At 37.2% G+C, this 17093-nt stretch overlaps 1 protein-coding gene across 1 annotated transcript; it reads right to left on the minus strand.

Moving 5' to 3' along the window:
* Positions 1-1347: 1347 nt before the first annotated feature.
* LOC129133012 (programmed cell death 1 ligand 2-like) lies at positions 1348-15459 on the minus strand. The gene is made up of 8 exons (XM_077171579.1): positions 15400-15459; positions 9619-9699; positions 8928-8996; positions 7370-7732; positions 6040-6321; positions 4571-4711; positions 3776-3817; positions 1348-1692 (listed from the first exon to the last, which is right to left on the minus strand). The coding sequence occupies exons 3-8, from the start codon at positions 8980-8982 to the stop codon at positions 1667-1669; spliced, it is 909 nt and encodes a 302-aa protein (XP_077027694.1). The 5' UTR covers positions 8983-8996; positions 9619-9699; positions 15400-15459; the 3' UTR covers positions 1348-1666.
* Positions 15460-17093: the final 1634 nt, after the last annotated feature.

Consider the following 17093-nt stretch of genomic DNA (forward strand, 5'->3'; position numbering starts at 1 on the left):
CAGCAGAGTACAAATCTGGAACAGAGAGAAATTGCTTGACCTTATGTACTGACCCTTAAGTATTGCTAAATGGTGCAAGCCAGGGCAGTTCCCAAGCAGCTATTCCATATTAAGCTAACCAATGCTTTAAGAAGCTGCCTCTGATTCTCTGACATGTGCCAGATTTGCCATGTCAGCAAGGACATAGGACATAGCAAGCCTAGTGTGGATTTGTCTCAGCTGAATCCAGTGGCTACAAATGGGTAATTAAAGGTGCAATACATAGATATTAAATTACAGATGATGTCAGAGAGAGATTAGTTTTTCTCCTCCAAAGTAAAATCAATGGCAGTCCTGCTTTTTAAAACCACCTGTCCTGGTGAAACAAGAGAGGGTGAATGCTGATGTTCTGGTCTCCTAGCAGCACTGTAGGTCCACTTTTTGCTGGAATAAATAGCTGCAAAGTGACACTGGAGAAGCAGTTCCCATCCAAATTCAGAGTAGTTGCTATGCAAAAGCTTCAATCAGTGGAACTCTTCTAAGAGCAAGGTCATAAGAGAAGTAGCTTCCATGTGAACACCTTTCTTCAATCTTGTTACATCTATTTTAGTAGAAAACACAGCTTACCAAAGCCACTGGTCTTTCAAAACAATATGACAGAACTTATGGAGTGCCCTTGCTTCACTAGCTCATGACTGACTAAGAGGAAAAGGTGTTTCATTTTGGATGTTTTCCCAAATCTGGCATTCCAGTACTAGGAAGCAAAGCAGCCTGGCATGGAAAAGACTCACTTCTTCACCTGAACAAAGGCAAAATTACTGTTTAAAAATAACCAGTGCAGAAATCTATCTGAGCTTCATTTTCACTTTTGCTTCCAAATTCCTCCTAAAGAAAATTCTGTTGAATAATCAGTTCAAATTTGAAACTTTTTATGTAGCACAATATCACAGTTCATGTTTTTTTACCTGACTTATTTGTGAGGTTTTATATAGACATTAAAATTCTCTTATGCAACATAATGTTGACTTATTGCTAGTATTGGGTTGTTTTGTTTTTTTTGTCTGTCATTTTATTTAATTTCAACCTCTTATTGCTCTTGATATGAAATATCTTCTAGCTGTTGCAATGATACAAGTTATACAAGTGCATACACTGATGCGAGAGGGTACTTCTGGTAATATGCAGTTTAATGTGTTAGAAAATTTGGAAATGGGATATGGGCATGTAATGATGCTTCCAACAGAAAGATAATTGACGTAAGATAGCATTTACAGCTTTTATTCAAATTCCACAAGACTTTTTACTCCAAGCACCATTCCTGATACTGGAACAGTTGATAAAGGCATTCTTAAAGAAAAATCCCTTAAGCAACAGTAAGTCCAAAAGTAAAGTGTATCAAATGCTCTCAGCTGACCTCTCCACAGTGGTAAACCGCATTTCGTGACAGCATAGTTCTCAGTAACTTCAAGAAGATACTGTATCTGAGGAGGCATATCTTTCCATCGCTGCAGTGTAAATACATCCCCATGTGTCCACTTTTTATCCTAAGGCTAAAGTGCTGTAATTTTCTTTTGAAGTCCCCAAAAACTGATGGAAAAAGTGCAAATTATGGCACGTAGATGAAGAATTTTCACGGACTTACACTCCCACTGTCTCTTGAAGCTGTGGCAGTTGACAAGTATAAAGCCTAAGTCTGAGAGTTAAAATCATCACCTTAAGGAAAGAAAATGCAATAGTATTAGTTTAAAAATCTGCAGTGATTTAAGTATAAAAAGCCTGATTTTAACAACTGAGTCGTAAAGAGTGAAAGCTTTTTGGTTATCAGGAGACTATCATGCTGAAGTTACCATGGCTCCTTAAAGCTGTTATAATTTAAAAGAACATGGGATCTTTTCCCAGGAAAGAATTACCTCTTTCATCTCTAGTCCAAAGTCTGAATTTTCTATTACAACAAAGCTATCACTCATTTTCAGCCATATAAATGAAATAACAAAACTGAAATCTGTTTAGAGAGCATCCATGGTAATGATTGTCAGTAAATATGTGCATGTGATTAAAAGTGTGCAGAATGGGACTTCAGCGATGAGTTTAAGTGTCCTATATATTCGGTTCTGATACAGCTTGAGCTGTAAGTTAAAACTGGTAACATTAACAGTCCTTGTTACTGGAACCAGGACTGTATGGGTCATTTCCAAGGCACTGTGGTAAAGTATCTGTGGCTTTATGCTTCAACTACCTACTCATCATGGAAAAAAGGTTCTTTCCAGGGTTTCTTAAAAACATCCAATGCTGAGAAATATAAATGTTTGTCATCTGACTTACTGCATGTTGCAAGTAAGACAAAGTTTTTTTGTCATTAAAATGAAGAAGTAAAACCACAAAGAATGGCCTTGTCTCCTTTAATTTCTTCATTTCACTAAGTGCACAGAAGAGGCTACAAAGTGGAAAAATACAAAAGTAATACAAAAAGCCAGGGGAAGCCAAGCTATGCTCGGACAATATGCCACGGAATGATGTCTGGACATGCACCAACGCTGTTCTCCAGAATGCTGCTTGCCTTGAGCTTGTGTTCATTAGTGCATGGCATGATGCCACTGAAGTTTCACACTGTCACATGAAAAATAAGAATGAGCCTTTGCCTGCAGCAAGGTTTCTGGAAGGTGGAAGTGTCTTTCTGAAAGTGTTGTTTCAATTGTAATATCTACTGATGGCAGTGGATCAAACACAGTTAAGATGCAGACATGACAACCTGAGGTGATTTGGAAATCAGCGAATTCATGCTCTCTTCATCCAATCTCTAGCTTTCACCTACAAAATTTATTTTTTAAGCTGGTGACTTTTTCATGTATTTTTTTAGCAGTGAGAAATATGGGTGGATTCTCAAAAAAATCCTGTCCTTGGAAAAGCCCTGAGTTGTCTCTGTGTTCACTTGGTTAGCTGCATCGCAGTATTACTCCATTTGTCCTCCTTGGCAGCCTCAGGGCTGACCTCAATTCACTATGTGAGGGTCTGCTTGGACACCAAGGGAATTATGGCTGAACCAAGTACCTCTGTACCTAACACTGGCCACAGCCTCTCACCTCACAGTGCATTAGCCTGTCAAACTGTTGTCTCTAGGTAACAAAATTGATTTATGTCAGTAGGTATATTAAGACTTTTCTTGTCATATTGATTTATGGTTTTCTATGGTCATATCTTTTTTTTTTTTTTCAGTTTAGTTTTAGTATGGAACAGTTAGATGCATCCTGACAGTTTTTTAGGTATTGTCTTCCCTCTGAAACGTAAAAATTTCTGGATGTCTTGGCAAGTCAGATTCTCATAAGACAAGAAGTAGCCTAGGAGATTATATAATATTCCAGATAAATGAGGTATCATTTTATTTGTTGTTAAAACTTGTATCCTGAGCTAAAAGTATAACAGACTATTGCCACAAAAATCTTGATGCTATCCAAAACAACCAGCTTTCTGTGAGTATCCTTCTCAGCCAAGACTACTAGAACCCCAGCTAGTATACAGAGGTGTGTGCTGAGTTGTATATGAAAGGTATTGGTACCTCAGTGAAAGGGAACCAATATTTATAATTTTTTGCATTGCCCAAGAGAAAGTCAAAACTTTAGAAACTTCATTTTTTAAAAACTCAAGAATAAAAGAGTTTTTAACTCAAAACTTAAAACTCAAAACTACCCTCTATTCTGATGTAACATTATTTAGGTTTCAATCTACATATTTTTTAAGATTTTAGATGTAAGAAGGAAAAATCTGTAAATGTAAATTTTAAAAATTGCCTATGACTTACTGTTCTCATCCTTTGCATTAGGGTTCAGTTTTCTTTTCCTGTCTGTTAAAGTAAATATATACAAATTTAGCATAAACATTTCTAGATTTGAAAGAAACTATATTGTAACTATAACTATTCAACAAATCTTTAGATTAAACTGAGCTGTAAGTACAGTTGTTATTAAATAATATCAAATAAATAAACTTCTCTACATTTCTTTTATAAAACTTGAATCAAAAACTTTACAAAACTTGAATCAAATTCTGAAGTCATAATGTTAAGACTCTCCTTTCATGACTGTAAATACATATAGTCTGGTTTACTGGAGTCTGTTCATGTGCAAGAAAATACTAGCTTTATTAGTTTTGTACTACTGCACATGCAAACAAGGAAGAAAATACTGCAATAGTCCTGTATCGCACCATTTTAGTTGTATAGCCATAATGGAGTTGAAAAATAAAAATTCTGTGTAATATATTGTAGCCAGAGTGTCTTTGTAGCTATGAAGAAAACACTGTTCAAACTATGCTTTTACAGTCCTCACTCAAGGCAAAGTTTGTGCTCTGTACAGAATACTAACTGGTCAGCTTTAAAAATGTATCTTTCCGTACACCTTGTCTCACATAAGTAACACAGTGAGGAAAATAAAATCCAATTAAAATTGTCCAAGATCTCATATTCTACCCTCTTGTCATCTAGAAATAAAATGTGACTGAAGTCATGCAAATGTGCCTTATTAAAATTTCCTCAAGGTTGTTCACAGGAAAAAGTAAAGAAATAGTGAAAAGTTTCACTATCTGAAGTAAAATGTACCTTTTTTGGGTTGCTCATTCTTGAATGATTTTCTCTTCTGAAATATTATTAGTGCAGAGAGTAGGACAGCTACAGTCACACATATGGGGATGATTAAAGAGATCCGGAATTTTTGTCCACTATACTGTGTACTCATTAAAGCTGTTAAAAACATTAAAGGAGAGTAAATTTATAACTTACAAAACAGGCATTGTTTCTCAAGTTATTGGTTCTGTTCCTCCAAAGTCTTGCTCTGACTGAACAAAGGATTTGTAAAATTTATCAACATAGTGATTTACACTCATATTATGAATAATTTGTTCTGAATTATTACTGTGAAAAGCCTTTAAAAAAGCCAGTCAAATCTTTCATTTTTATGGGGTTTAAGTTTGTTACCATCCTATTGGCATCTGCCTTTGAAATATTTCTATATATTGATGAGACCTCCTCTCAGTCTTCTCCAAACTAAACAGTGTCTCCTCATAAGAGAGATGCTTCAGTCCCCTCATCATCCTTGTGGCTGTTGCTGAACCCTCTCCAGTACCTCCTCTCTCTCGTGTCCTGAGGAGCCCAGAACTGGGCACAACACTCCAGATGTGGCCTCACTACTGCTGAGTAAAGGAGCAGGATCATCTGCCTCAACCTGCTGGCAATGTCCTTCCTAATTTGCCCCAGAATAAAATGTGCCCCAGGATACCATTAGCTTTCTTGGCTGCCTCATGGAGAGCTTTTTGTCTGCCAGGATTCCTAGGTCCTTCCATCCACTTCACAGATGTCAGCCCCAGCCTGTGCTGGCACACGAGGCAATTCCTCCCCAGGTGCAGGACCTTAGACTCCGTTCAACCTCACTAGATTTCTCTCTGCCCAACCTTCCAGCTAATCAAGGTCCATGCCTTCAGGTGGATCACTCATGCACCCAGTTTAGTGTCACCAGCAAACCTGTGGAGAGTGCTTTTGATTCCTTTGTCTGGGTTGTTGATAAATTGAATAAGACTGGACCCAGTACTAATCCTTAGGAAATGCTACTGACAGCAGGCTTCCATCTGGACTTTATTCCTCTGATCACAACCTTGTGGACTCTGTAATTTACCAGTTCTTGATCCTGTTCATCTAATCCATATTTCCTGAGCTTAGCCATGAGGATATTAGGGGTGACCATGTCAAAAGCCTTGCTGAAGTCAAGGTAGACAGCTAGATAGAACAATTAAGTAGGAGACCATCAAGGAAGATGCCCATGCAGCTGAAAAAATTCCCTCTGTATTGGCAGGAAAATAAGGAAAGCTACTCTAAAATTAAAATATACAGAAAAATACAGGCTGGTTTTTTGGAGTGGAAGCTAGCTGAGACTTCAAAGACACAAATAATACTGACTTGTTCAGTTAACCAAGAATCAATATTGCACTGATTTCTAGAACTGAACTCCAGTGATAGAGCATAGCACATGATATATGTATGAACACTGCCATGTACAAGTTCAAGGTCATACGAACCTAAAGTGGAAAAGTGACCTGAAGTTTCTCCATTCAGTTCTTTATTCCAGAAGACACATGTGTAGTTCTCACTCATATTTGGTTTGAATGTCAGGATGCTGGTGACATTGTAGAGACCATCTGCAGTCAGTGTATAGGTGGTATTTGCAGATCCGCTGAGATTGAAGTTCTCATTTTGCCAGAAAACCTCTGCCAGAGGAAAGCCTTCTGACTGGCATATAAAAACAAACTTGTCTTCACCTGGTATTCTCATTACTTGAGTATTTATTCTCTTGTAAGATGCTGCATGAGAAGTTTTTGAGTGAAATTGTTGTATGCAACAACAGTCATTTTCCCACTTCACTTTCCCTGCTTCCTTTTAATCCTATGCATTGTCTCTGGTTATATCTGTGGAACACTTATTTAAAATGATGAAGGATGTTTTGTAGAATAATGCAAAATGAATTATTCAATCCTTACCGTGCCTACAGCAAAAGAACACACTTCAGTGTGTTTATGCAGGGCAACAGTTGACACTAAATTTATGATTTATTAAGACAGAAGAGACAAGTGGAATCTTATGGGACTTATTTTCACTTTTAGAATATGCCACTTCCAGAAAGCCTGATTTCATGTTTGTTTTACCGTAGCTTATAAACAGTGTAATGTTTTCATCATATTAGAAAAAGAATTGACTTTTCATAGGAACTAATGTGGGTCTTAAGAATGTCTGTGTCCATTTTTGCATTTGATAAATATTTTTATTTAAATATCTGGGTGGAAAATGAATGCTGCCTTGCATCACACAGACATGCAACTAGTGGGAAACACCAAAAATCTTTCAAAGATCTAGACTGTCTTATTTTCCATTAACATATACGTTTATTACTAATGCCCATTTGGCTTCAATGGACACAGAAAATCACATGTCCTTGCTCTGGGAAATGTAGTCACTTGGGGAATCCCCAGCCACTTGGGTCATTGCAGCTGGATTCATAAGTGTATCAAAGCATCTCTGAGAAACTTTTTGGAATGACCAGAGGGTGGCCCAATAAGGGGATCAAAGGAGACGAGGGAGGTGGTGGCACTGGAGAAGAAGGCTGTAGAAAGAAGGATGGAAGGAGAACAGATGTTGTCCCTCCCCTGCACCAGGTGCTCTGGGAGGAGCTCAGCTGTTGAAAGGCTAGGCACCACTAAGACGACTGTTTTGGTTCAGCTGGGGGCTGAGCACAAAGTCTTGGTGGGACAACTAGCAAAAAATTCCTTCAGATTAACAAATTTCTACAAGCCTGTAGGAATTTAGTAGAGACATCTCAACAAGCATACAATTAGATTTAATTTAACCCCTCACCTCTTACATCCAAAGCAATGTATTTGTAGTCCACGCCCTGGTAGTCAATGAGACAAAGGTATGATCCTGCATCTGTGATCTTAACATTGGTGATCTGGAGGATGACTCGTCCCAGCTTCAGTTCACTGTGCAGAAGTGATGCTCTTCCTACATAATCAGGATGTTGAGATGGACAGAGTGCGTTCCCATTGCAGAAGGTGCACACCTCTTTTGATTTCAACAAGCCCTGCCTTTTCTGCTCCCAAATGACAGTCAGAAGTCTTAGATCCACTGAGCCATTCACAGGGAATCTGCATTCCATGGTCACGTTGCTCCCATACTCTGCAGTGTAGAGCTGTTGAGGAACTTCAACTGTAAATAAAGCTATGTATGGAAAAGAGAACAGTTTCATCAAAATATGTTCTGATTTTCTTTAAAGTTGAGCAAAACTGTGTCACACAGTCAGGGGTATATGGCTACTGATTTGACTAAAAGTTTTAAGCATTTTTTGTTCATATTCACACTAATATTTTTACCATATAGTAATAATAGCAAATCATCTATATTCTGTATTGATTACAGAGTCTGAAAGATGAGGGCAGAGTGGCCAAGTTTTTGGTGGTGGGTTTTGTTTGTTTTTTGAGGTTTTTTTGCATTTTTTGAGTAACTTAAGGCTAGGCCAGTGATTACACAGGGACCATTTTTATCAAACTGTGATATGGTCTCTTACATGTCCTAAGGTTGTAATAAAAGCAACAATTAATTGTGGAAATTGTAAATCTAATGTCACTATCCTTTACAAGAAGGATTACCAGTGTAGTTCCTGTTAAACGGAGTTGCACTGGATAAATGTGTATAGCTCAAAATTGCTATGTAGCAATTACAGTCACCACAAACCTGGAACCATGTGAGTATCATTTGATCTCATGCGTTTTCTCAGATATGTGCAACAGTATTGCAGAAAACATATCAAAATAATCTCAGCCATTCACCCAATCTGAAATTAATATTGTTATCAATAGGTTGCCATTTTAAAGTGTACTTGATATGGTTATTTCTAATACATCATTCAATATACTTTGTTACTACTTTCCATATTGGATGTGCTATGTATTGGTAGACAATTCAGGAGCACTTGGAAGTGTTGGTAGTGACACTGCAAAGAGAAGTCCATGCAACTGTAGCAAGGAAGAAAATTTTGTGAAAAAGTGCCTAGCTCCTTCTGGGTTTTAGCCAAGCTGCTTCTGCTACAGGCATGAACAGGGGAACACAAGTGATTATACTTCACACCATCTCACACTTGCCAGTGGGCATTGGTTGCTTTGGTCATTCTCCTTCTCACAGCCATGCCACTGATGCTGGACATCTCAGCTGCCAATACACAATATGTCCCCTGACTCTGGAAAGTGACAGACACCTGTCCTGTGCTCAGTCAGTGCCTGTGTCTTCTATAAGATAGAAAGCAGAGGCTCCAGACATTACTGACCATTCATGCAAGTATTGCTGGAGGTGCTGAAGCCCACATGCTAAAAGCTGCATTAGTTCTGTTAGTGGAACTGAAAAGCAGTTTCTCTCTTACCTGAAACCATGGAGATCTGTATTTCCAGCAACAGTATTGTGAGGATTTGGAACATTTTCTCAGGTAGATCTGAAATAAAAGTTTTGCAAAGAATTGCAAAGAAATAAAGAATTGCATTAGAACTTGCAACAACTAACCTTCTGCTGAGGCAGATCAGAGCCATGCTAGCCTTTAAAATCCATCAGAGCTCATAAACAGCAAAAAAAGAAACAAACTCTAGGCTATCAGCAGAAACTAGGAAAATCTGTATTAGAGCAACTCATGCACACACAAAGAATATGAACCAATGGCAATGAAACAGTGGCAATAAAGAGAAATGAAACAATTCCACAACTTCAGTCATGACATTTTCAGGATCTGTAGCTTGCAGGCAGTTTCAAATAGTCTGACAGGGAAATGCTTTTATATTTTTTACTATCCACAAATAATAATCAATTGCAATTGACTTCTCCCATGTAGGAGAGATTCATGAACAAGCACAAGCAGATATTATAACTGTCTGTACATGATCCAGTTTACAAGATTTTTAACCCTGCTTTTGTTTCAGCTTTGCTTTGCATGGGGTATTTTGCAGTTTCCTATTGCCTTAAACCTAAAGACCAGGAAATCCCTGAACACATTGTGAGGCAGTGGAAATCTCAGGATGGGTAAATTGAAGTTTGCTTCAGAAAGGATTAGAATGAAGACTTACTGCTGCTATTCTTTCACTTTACATATGGCAATGTCTGATGTGTACAAATCGCTTTGTATTACTGATAGTAAACCATCATCCCTGGAATAATTCAAAAGAAGAAAGTACAGTTTTAGAGTGAATGTATTTGTGTTCCAGTAGCAAGCAAACTATCACATATTTTTCATACTACTGTATACAGACCAACATAACTAAAAAGAGGAAAAAATCCAAACAACAAAGAAGCACCAGAGGCAAAATTCATACCAAAACTTATGAGATAATAGAAAAGACAGAAGAATTACTTTGAATAAAGCTTGTTAACATGTAGTATAATCTGAAAAGAAATAGTGAATAAGACCCAGAAATAAGCTACAAGGAAGTAAAGAAGAGAAGGAGCAATTTTAGACTTCCCCAGAGCTTGACTTACTGGAGGAGGGGTTTAATTTTACTTCCCTATTCTTTTGTGGGCTCAGCTTGAAACATTCTGGTTCAAATTTTCTCAGGTGCTGCATTTCTCTCATTGCTTCTACCCTTGAGCTTTCAGTATCTTGGAAAATGAAGCTCAAAGCTTAGCAAATTAGCAGGCGAAATTATGGGACTTTTTGATGTGATGTCACAAATAAAGGTTTATATGCAAACTACTGTAAGCAGACTTATTACATGTAAATGAAAGCTAGTTACCTTTATCAAAGGTATTTAATACATGATGAATCATAATTACTATGGCTGTGTGAGAAAGGAGCTAATAAATACCATGAGTATCTCTATCTTCCAGATGCAGAAGTAAAGACTGTTACTATTTACCATCCTTCGTCTCCTACTACACTCACTTCTCCACACAGCTTACCTATTAGAAGATAGACTGAATGAAGAATGAAACTATTTCTCATCAATATTTAGATCCTTGGATTAATCTTATGTGAGACATTTTAGGTATTCTGCTCTCTTTTTATCATCTAGAGTACATTGAAAATGCAGAGATGTTTATTTTTTAATGTAGGAGATAGTATTTTAAAAAATACACATATTACTGATAGTAAAAATAAGAAGATACACAATCTGCCCCAGCAGATAATCATAATTATTACATATCAAGAAAATCTTGTCTGACCAGAGGGATTAGTTTTAGAAAAGCATTACACATAATATAAATACACAAAAGAAAACAAATATTAGAACATTTTAACTTGGGATACTGAAAGCAGTCATAGAATGCTTGTGGGAAGGAGGAAGGATCTGTATTAAAAAGATCAAAGATCTATTAGCACAGATGTGTATTAGAAAGATCAAGGATTTGTCAGCAAGGATCTGTATTAGAAGGCATCCTTCCTTATTTCCATAATCTCACAAGCAGACATCAAGTTGTTGTGCGATCTTAATGCAATTTACCCATGCAACTTCATCATGTGGCTCTGACACACTTCCACAGCATCTAGAGAGTGATTTCTTCTGAGATTGCACTACTAACCATTCATGGTGTAACAGAATAGCCCCCATGTTCTCCCTGCTTTTCAGAAAACATATGTCATGCCCTGCTCTTCAACAGTCCTTGTACACAACTATCCTAACTTATCCTAAGGCTATGCAAAAGTCTTTTGTTTTTCTGTTAAGAAAAAGGCCACTTCTAAAATGTATTCATCATATGCCTGTTACAAATTCACAGGGATAAAAGAAGGAACACTGTGCCATAAAAATTAGTACTTAATGCATCTTACAGCAAAGTGAGGAATTGAAAATACACATCTGAGAACAGTATGAAGTAGCATGACATTTCAAGACCAATTCAGATGAAGTCAGTAAATTGATTTCCCAGACCAATCTGCAGAAGAAAAAGCAAGTTATCACACAGTGCTCTGTGATTATGAGAGTTAAGTCGTAAAAACCTTGGATAATTGAGTTGGTAAAAAGCATCACATCAAACATCTAAAGATCATCATGGCTTTTTAAGAGTTGTAATAGTTTCAATGAAGATTTGGGGCCCAAGACAAAGTTTGAACATGACCAATGAAAACAAAAGTATGACAATGATCAGGGAAAATGAGGAATATAATATTTTCTCTTTGTACAGCTTTTTTGCTTTTACTGAAAGTACAAAGTTGAAAACCATACTTGACTTCATTGGGCCACAAGCAATATATTCTGGTAAATTTTCTTAATGAATGCTGACTGAAATCCAGATGGTAATGATAATAAATTGCTGAAGTTCCATCAAAGATGGAAATTATACTAAGTATTGCTTTCTCCTCTTGATTCATTCAGTTGATCATGCTAGTAACTTTAACCCTGGTCCCAGCTCACTAATCCAGAGGGTTTATAACACTTGTCTAAAAAAAAATGGGTAATTTTTGGCCTTACTTCGTACAAAATCTTTAGTGGTTGTCCAAAATCCTTCTGTAAGGAGTGAGAAGGACATTTCTTGTTCCTTTGGAAAATTTAGACTCCCATTTCCAACTGTACAAGCTCTATGCTCCATGCAACTATATGATTCAATTTTCAAAATAATGTATAGAATTTATTCCATTCTACAGACAGAAGTGAAAAGGTACTTATCTTGACTGGATGTTATAAGGATGCTCTCAGGAACTGAAACAGGTGGCAAAATATGAACATCAATCTGCTATACGCTTAAACTGTGGAGCCCTTAAGCAAAAGCTTGGGGAGTTCATTTAAGTAGCTGTGCTTTGTATAGACCTCTTTGGTATGTGTTTATTGTAATTTACTGGATTCTATTTTCAGAAAACACTCATGTGTGTTTTCTCCACAGTGCGTTGGCAACTGAGGTTGGCACTAGTCTGGTGGTAAGAGTTAGGACTGATTTGGCATTAGTGACAACTCTCACAATGTTTGTAATGTTAAGTTTACAAGAAGTATTTTAAGCAAAGGAACATGAAGATCACAGAATATTTTGCATTCTACTCCACTGTAATAATGATTGAAACACACATCTGAGTAATGTAAATTAAATCCTACTGTTTTCACCCATGAACGGTCATAATGCTTTTCTTAAGTAAAAGAAGCATCTTAATGTAAGATCCTCTACCTTTGATTAGTACCCTTGCTATGATTGCTCCTGCACACGGCAGGGGGTTTGGAGTAGATCACCTTTAAAAGTTCCTTCCAACTCAAATCATTCTATGGTTCTGTAGTTCTATGATTATTCTCAACACAAGTTTAACAAAGGATCCTGAACATCCTGAGAATCTTTGTGCTGCTCACTAAACAAAACAACCAGAGACACAGTCACTGATACAGGGACCTTATAGTCTAATAAATAATGGGAAACCCTTTCCTGGAAACATTGTTTCAGCTATTAAAAGATTTGTTTTCCAGCAAATGGATGATTTAGAACAGTAAACACATTTGGTGTCTACATAATGAAATTTAGCAGCATTAAGCAAGGAGAGCTTTTTAGATCCATAGCTTCCACTAGAATAATCAGACCAGTTGGAAAAGCTAAACAAGATTTCAAGCACACTGGCTTTCCTCCAGGTTTAAAGCAGGAGTCAAATCAACACAGAAGTTCACAATAATCTCTCAGATTTCACTCTGGAATACCAAACTATTAAAGGACTAAGGAAGGGATACTTGGTTCTCTTTAAGTTCAATGGCTATGGTAGACAGACCCTTCTTTGAATTGTATTTCCCTGAGACCAAGATATGCCATTGGCAGCACTTCTGAAGTGATCCTGCTTGGTTGTAGCAGGTATAATACAGTTGTTTTTACAACATAGAGGGAAGTGGGGACATTGAACTCCACAGCTGGGAGCTAGGAGGATGGAAATGTCACCAGGCTGGCCAGTTGGCCTGTGTTCACCTCCACACAAACTGTCCTGTACACTTCTGCAAAAAGGTTTTGCAAGTGGTCTTGCATCCTGAGACATCTTGAGCTGGTAGACTTTGTTACAGATTTGAAATACAAATATTGCAGTTGATCTGTTCACTCCTACATTCAATGTTTTTGCTCCTCTGCTGACAGACTCTGCAACGTTAGTGAGCTGAGATCAGCTATGTTTTTGTAATGACTGTGCTTTTCCTAACCCCTCTCCTTCTGCACTCTCTGTCTTATTGTACTGCAAAGCTAGTACCCTTACTAAGCACAGGCCAGTGCCTTCTGGAAATAATCCAAAATTACAAACTCACCTTAATCAAAAGCAATCAAGCTGTGTTAACAGGCATCTGACTTGGCTCCATTTGACTCTCCTTGTGTGAAATGGAGTATTATGCTCAAAAAAACTATCTTCTCATGCACCTATGTACACAGCAAAAGATTATATGGTCCCAGTCACAGTTTCTTTTGTCTTTTTCTGTTAATTACTGAAACTCCCCTGCCTTCTGTACATTTTGCAAAAACTTGCATGGAAGCAAGTTTTCTCAACAGCTTTCTTTTAACACTCTCACATGTGCAAAAAGACACAACTTGTTGACATCTTCATGAAATGGCTAAACTGATTTTACTTTCTGTGGAAGGATCCAGTTTAAAAAAAAGAAACAAACCAAAAAATTAAAGAAAAAACTTTAAAAATACTAGGTCAGAAAATAAACAAGAGAATAAACAAAAAACAAGCATTAGATACTCATACAAACTACAACTGTTCCGTATCTCACCATCAGAAAAAAGGCACTTTTTTCCTATTTCAGGAATTTAATAAAAAATCCTAGCCATGCATATTAAAATTTGTTCAAAGGCCATTTCTCCAGCCTGTCTCAGTGTATTTTGTGGACAAAATCTCTTGTTCTTATTTTCTCAAACCTGCCTTATCCAAATACCACCTCACCTGGTGTTCTTCTTGTCTTTTGCACACTTGTTGCAGTCCCTTGTTGCCCACCTCGCCACACAGGCAATTTATTGTTGGGACAATTGGTTTGTTCCTGATGTTTACACGTGATGGCCTATTTGCATAATTTCAGTCTGCTCTCCATCTTCCTTCAGCCTTCAGATGAAGATATATAATTTCTCACTTCCTCCTTTGCTCACACTATCGGTGAATTCTCACTTTCCCTGCATTGTTTAACTGTCACCTGTTGAATATTTTCCACTGTCAGTTTTTTGTTCCATGACAAATATAATCATTCTAATACAGCTGAATTTTTTTTTTCTATAGATACTAGGATAGAATTGGGGTGAAATTTTGTTACATTTAAAAAGCAGCTGTGTATATCATAGAACTTTTCAGAGCCTTTCCGCTGTTAGCAGCATTACTGAATACAGACTGACACTCTGGCATGATACACTGCAAATTTTCTTTTGTATCTCTAGCTTCTACAGAAAGAAAGACTTCTTAGAGAGGCACAAGAACTTCTCTTCATAGCCTATGCTTTTTCTGGGATGCAGAAGGTGAAAGTCTCCAGACTTGCTGTACAATCAAAACAACCTGCAGGTAGTATGTTAGTAACAACTAAAAGAAAGTAAACAGGAATATATAGATACAAATATATACAGAGGTTTTTTTCTCCATTCAAATCCTCCCTGAAATTCAGGATGAAATATTTACTAAGAGCTACATCCTCATATACAAGCTGAAGAGGCTCACCAGCACCACTCCTCTGCCTTTGCCTATGAGAGAAGATAGAGTTGTAAGAGAGTTTCAACTTCTAAAAATATTAGGGTCAGAAATTTATATGGACCTGTGTTTTAGGATCTGGAACTTATCCAGTCTTTCATTCAGAATCAGAGTCTGTATCCCAGTAATAATTTGAAAATAAACTTAAGTAAATCTTAAGAATCTAGGAAAAAACCTGCAACCCATCAGCCAGAAATACAGGAAAAATCAATTTGCATTTTATCAGTGTTATACTCACATCAGATCTTTATGCAGGTCATTGCAATCTGATTCATGTAACAGCAAAGATTCCCAAAACTCTATCCTATTTGCACAATTGCAGAAACTACCCAAGTCATATGACAGTGTATAACATGCACCAATAGCACAGCTTGTAGGCTGATCTTATTCAGCTTGTAGGCTAATCTTTATGTCATAAAAACCTGACTATGTTGAAAGGACTTTTCTCGGGACATTGTTAGTTTCAGTTTCATGCTGAATGTACACTGAGATCACTTCTCTGCATTGCTGAGAATGTGCATGCATCCAACAAAATTATACAAATCATTCTGTAAAATCTATGTGCTCAAATTCTGCTTTTGATTATACCCATGATTTTCAGTGGGTTTATAACCATTTAAAGCAGTGTACAGCATTGGCATCTGAACTTGCATTTACTAGGACTGCTGTACATTCATCATAATTTTCTCACTTTCATGAGATTAATTTTACAAGAATTTTTCAAGCAATTACCTAATATTTGCAAAATCTATTTCCTCTTAATTTTTATCTAGGTTGATGTTATTACAAAAAAAAAATCACTATGAGGCTAATCAAACACTTCAGTGAGGTTGTGTATCTCCATGCTTACAAATGCACCAAACTTTACAAGACAAAGCCTGTGCAATTGTTTTTACGATGTCACTGCTTTGAGTGGAAGATTGGATTAAGTGACTGATAGATCTCCTTCTGTTATGAAAGTATTTTGTTCTATCAAGCAGCTTTATCAATGGACGCATCTTTTCATTTTTCATCACTCTATCTTTTAATTTATGATGACATAATGAGTGAGAGACATAAAAGAGATACGGATGTGTTTCTGCTACATATTCTCTTTTGTCTCCTATTAGATTCTCACTGCTCGTGAGAATTGTGCTCTACCTTAACACAAAAAATGATCATGGCTTTACTCCTGAAAATCCTAGCTGGTTTGGGAAGATGTATGATGATTGCCTGCCTCACAGTTCCAGACTGATTTATGAAATTACGTCTCCTGCTGCCTAGTACAGAGCAAACTAGTTCAACAAAACCACTGCTACATTACTTTATTCTTCTTCAGTAAGCTTATCATGTGTAGCCCTGTCACACAAAGTAATTCATGAGTAGTCTCACCTTTTCCCAGAAAAGCTCCAATGACTTCTTTGGCAGAGGTCAATGATTTGGATGACAGAAAAGAAACACCAAAGTTACTTTACAATCACCATCACCATCTTCTGCTCACTCTGAGCTAGTCCTGCCTACAGTATGTTTTCTTCATGTGTTCCCATATTGGGACAAGGAGACAGCTCAGTGAAATTGCCCAAGAATCAGTGACTTGCCTTGGTCATCGCAAGAACCCAGTAGTATCTGACTTGCCTGGGACAATCATATACTTGCAGAGCCAGAAAAATATGGAGAGAGAGAGAGAGAGAGAGAGAGAGAGAGAGAGAGAGAGAGAGAGAGAGTGAATCTGGGACAATATGCTGAAAAAACAGAAGCCCTACTGTTAAGGTCTGCAAAAGCAGAAATTCCACTCTTAAGACCTCTGTTGTTTTCCTGGCTAGCCCATGCTTGAATGATGCACCATTGGAATTTTTTAAACCAAAGGGGAAAAGGGACACAATCAAAAGTCCTGCAGTTCTGCTCTATGAAAAGCTGTGCAGGTCAACAGCAATGATTCTATTTTTTCATATT

This window comes from Agelaius phoeniceus, chromosome Z (genome assembly GCF_051311805.1).
Source record: "Agelaius phoeniceus isolate bAgePho1 chromosome Z, bAgePho1.hap1, whole genome shotgun sequence".
NCBI classification, from domain to species: domain Eukaryota; kingdom Metazoa; phylum Chordata; class Aves; order Passeriformes; family Icteridae; genus Agelaius; species Agelaius phoeniceus.

Excerpts from the sequence above, each read along its gene's own strand:
- LOC129133012 (XM_077171579.1), bottom strand. The coding sequence starts at position 8,982 with ATGTTCCAAATCCTCACAATACTGTTGCTGGAAATACAGATCTCCATG. Across the intron at positions 6,322-7,369 it reads CATTGCTTTGGATGTAAGAG|CATCTTACAAGAGAATAAAT; the intron begins GTGAGGGGTTAA and ends CTTCTCATGCAG. Across the intron at positions 3,818-4,570 it reads GAATGAGCAACCCAAAAAAG|ACAGGAAAAGAAAACTGAAC; the intron begins GTACATTTTACT and ends TTACTTTAACAG.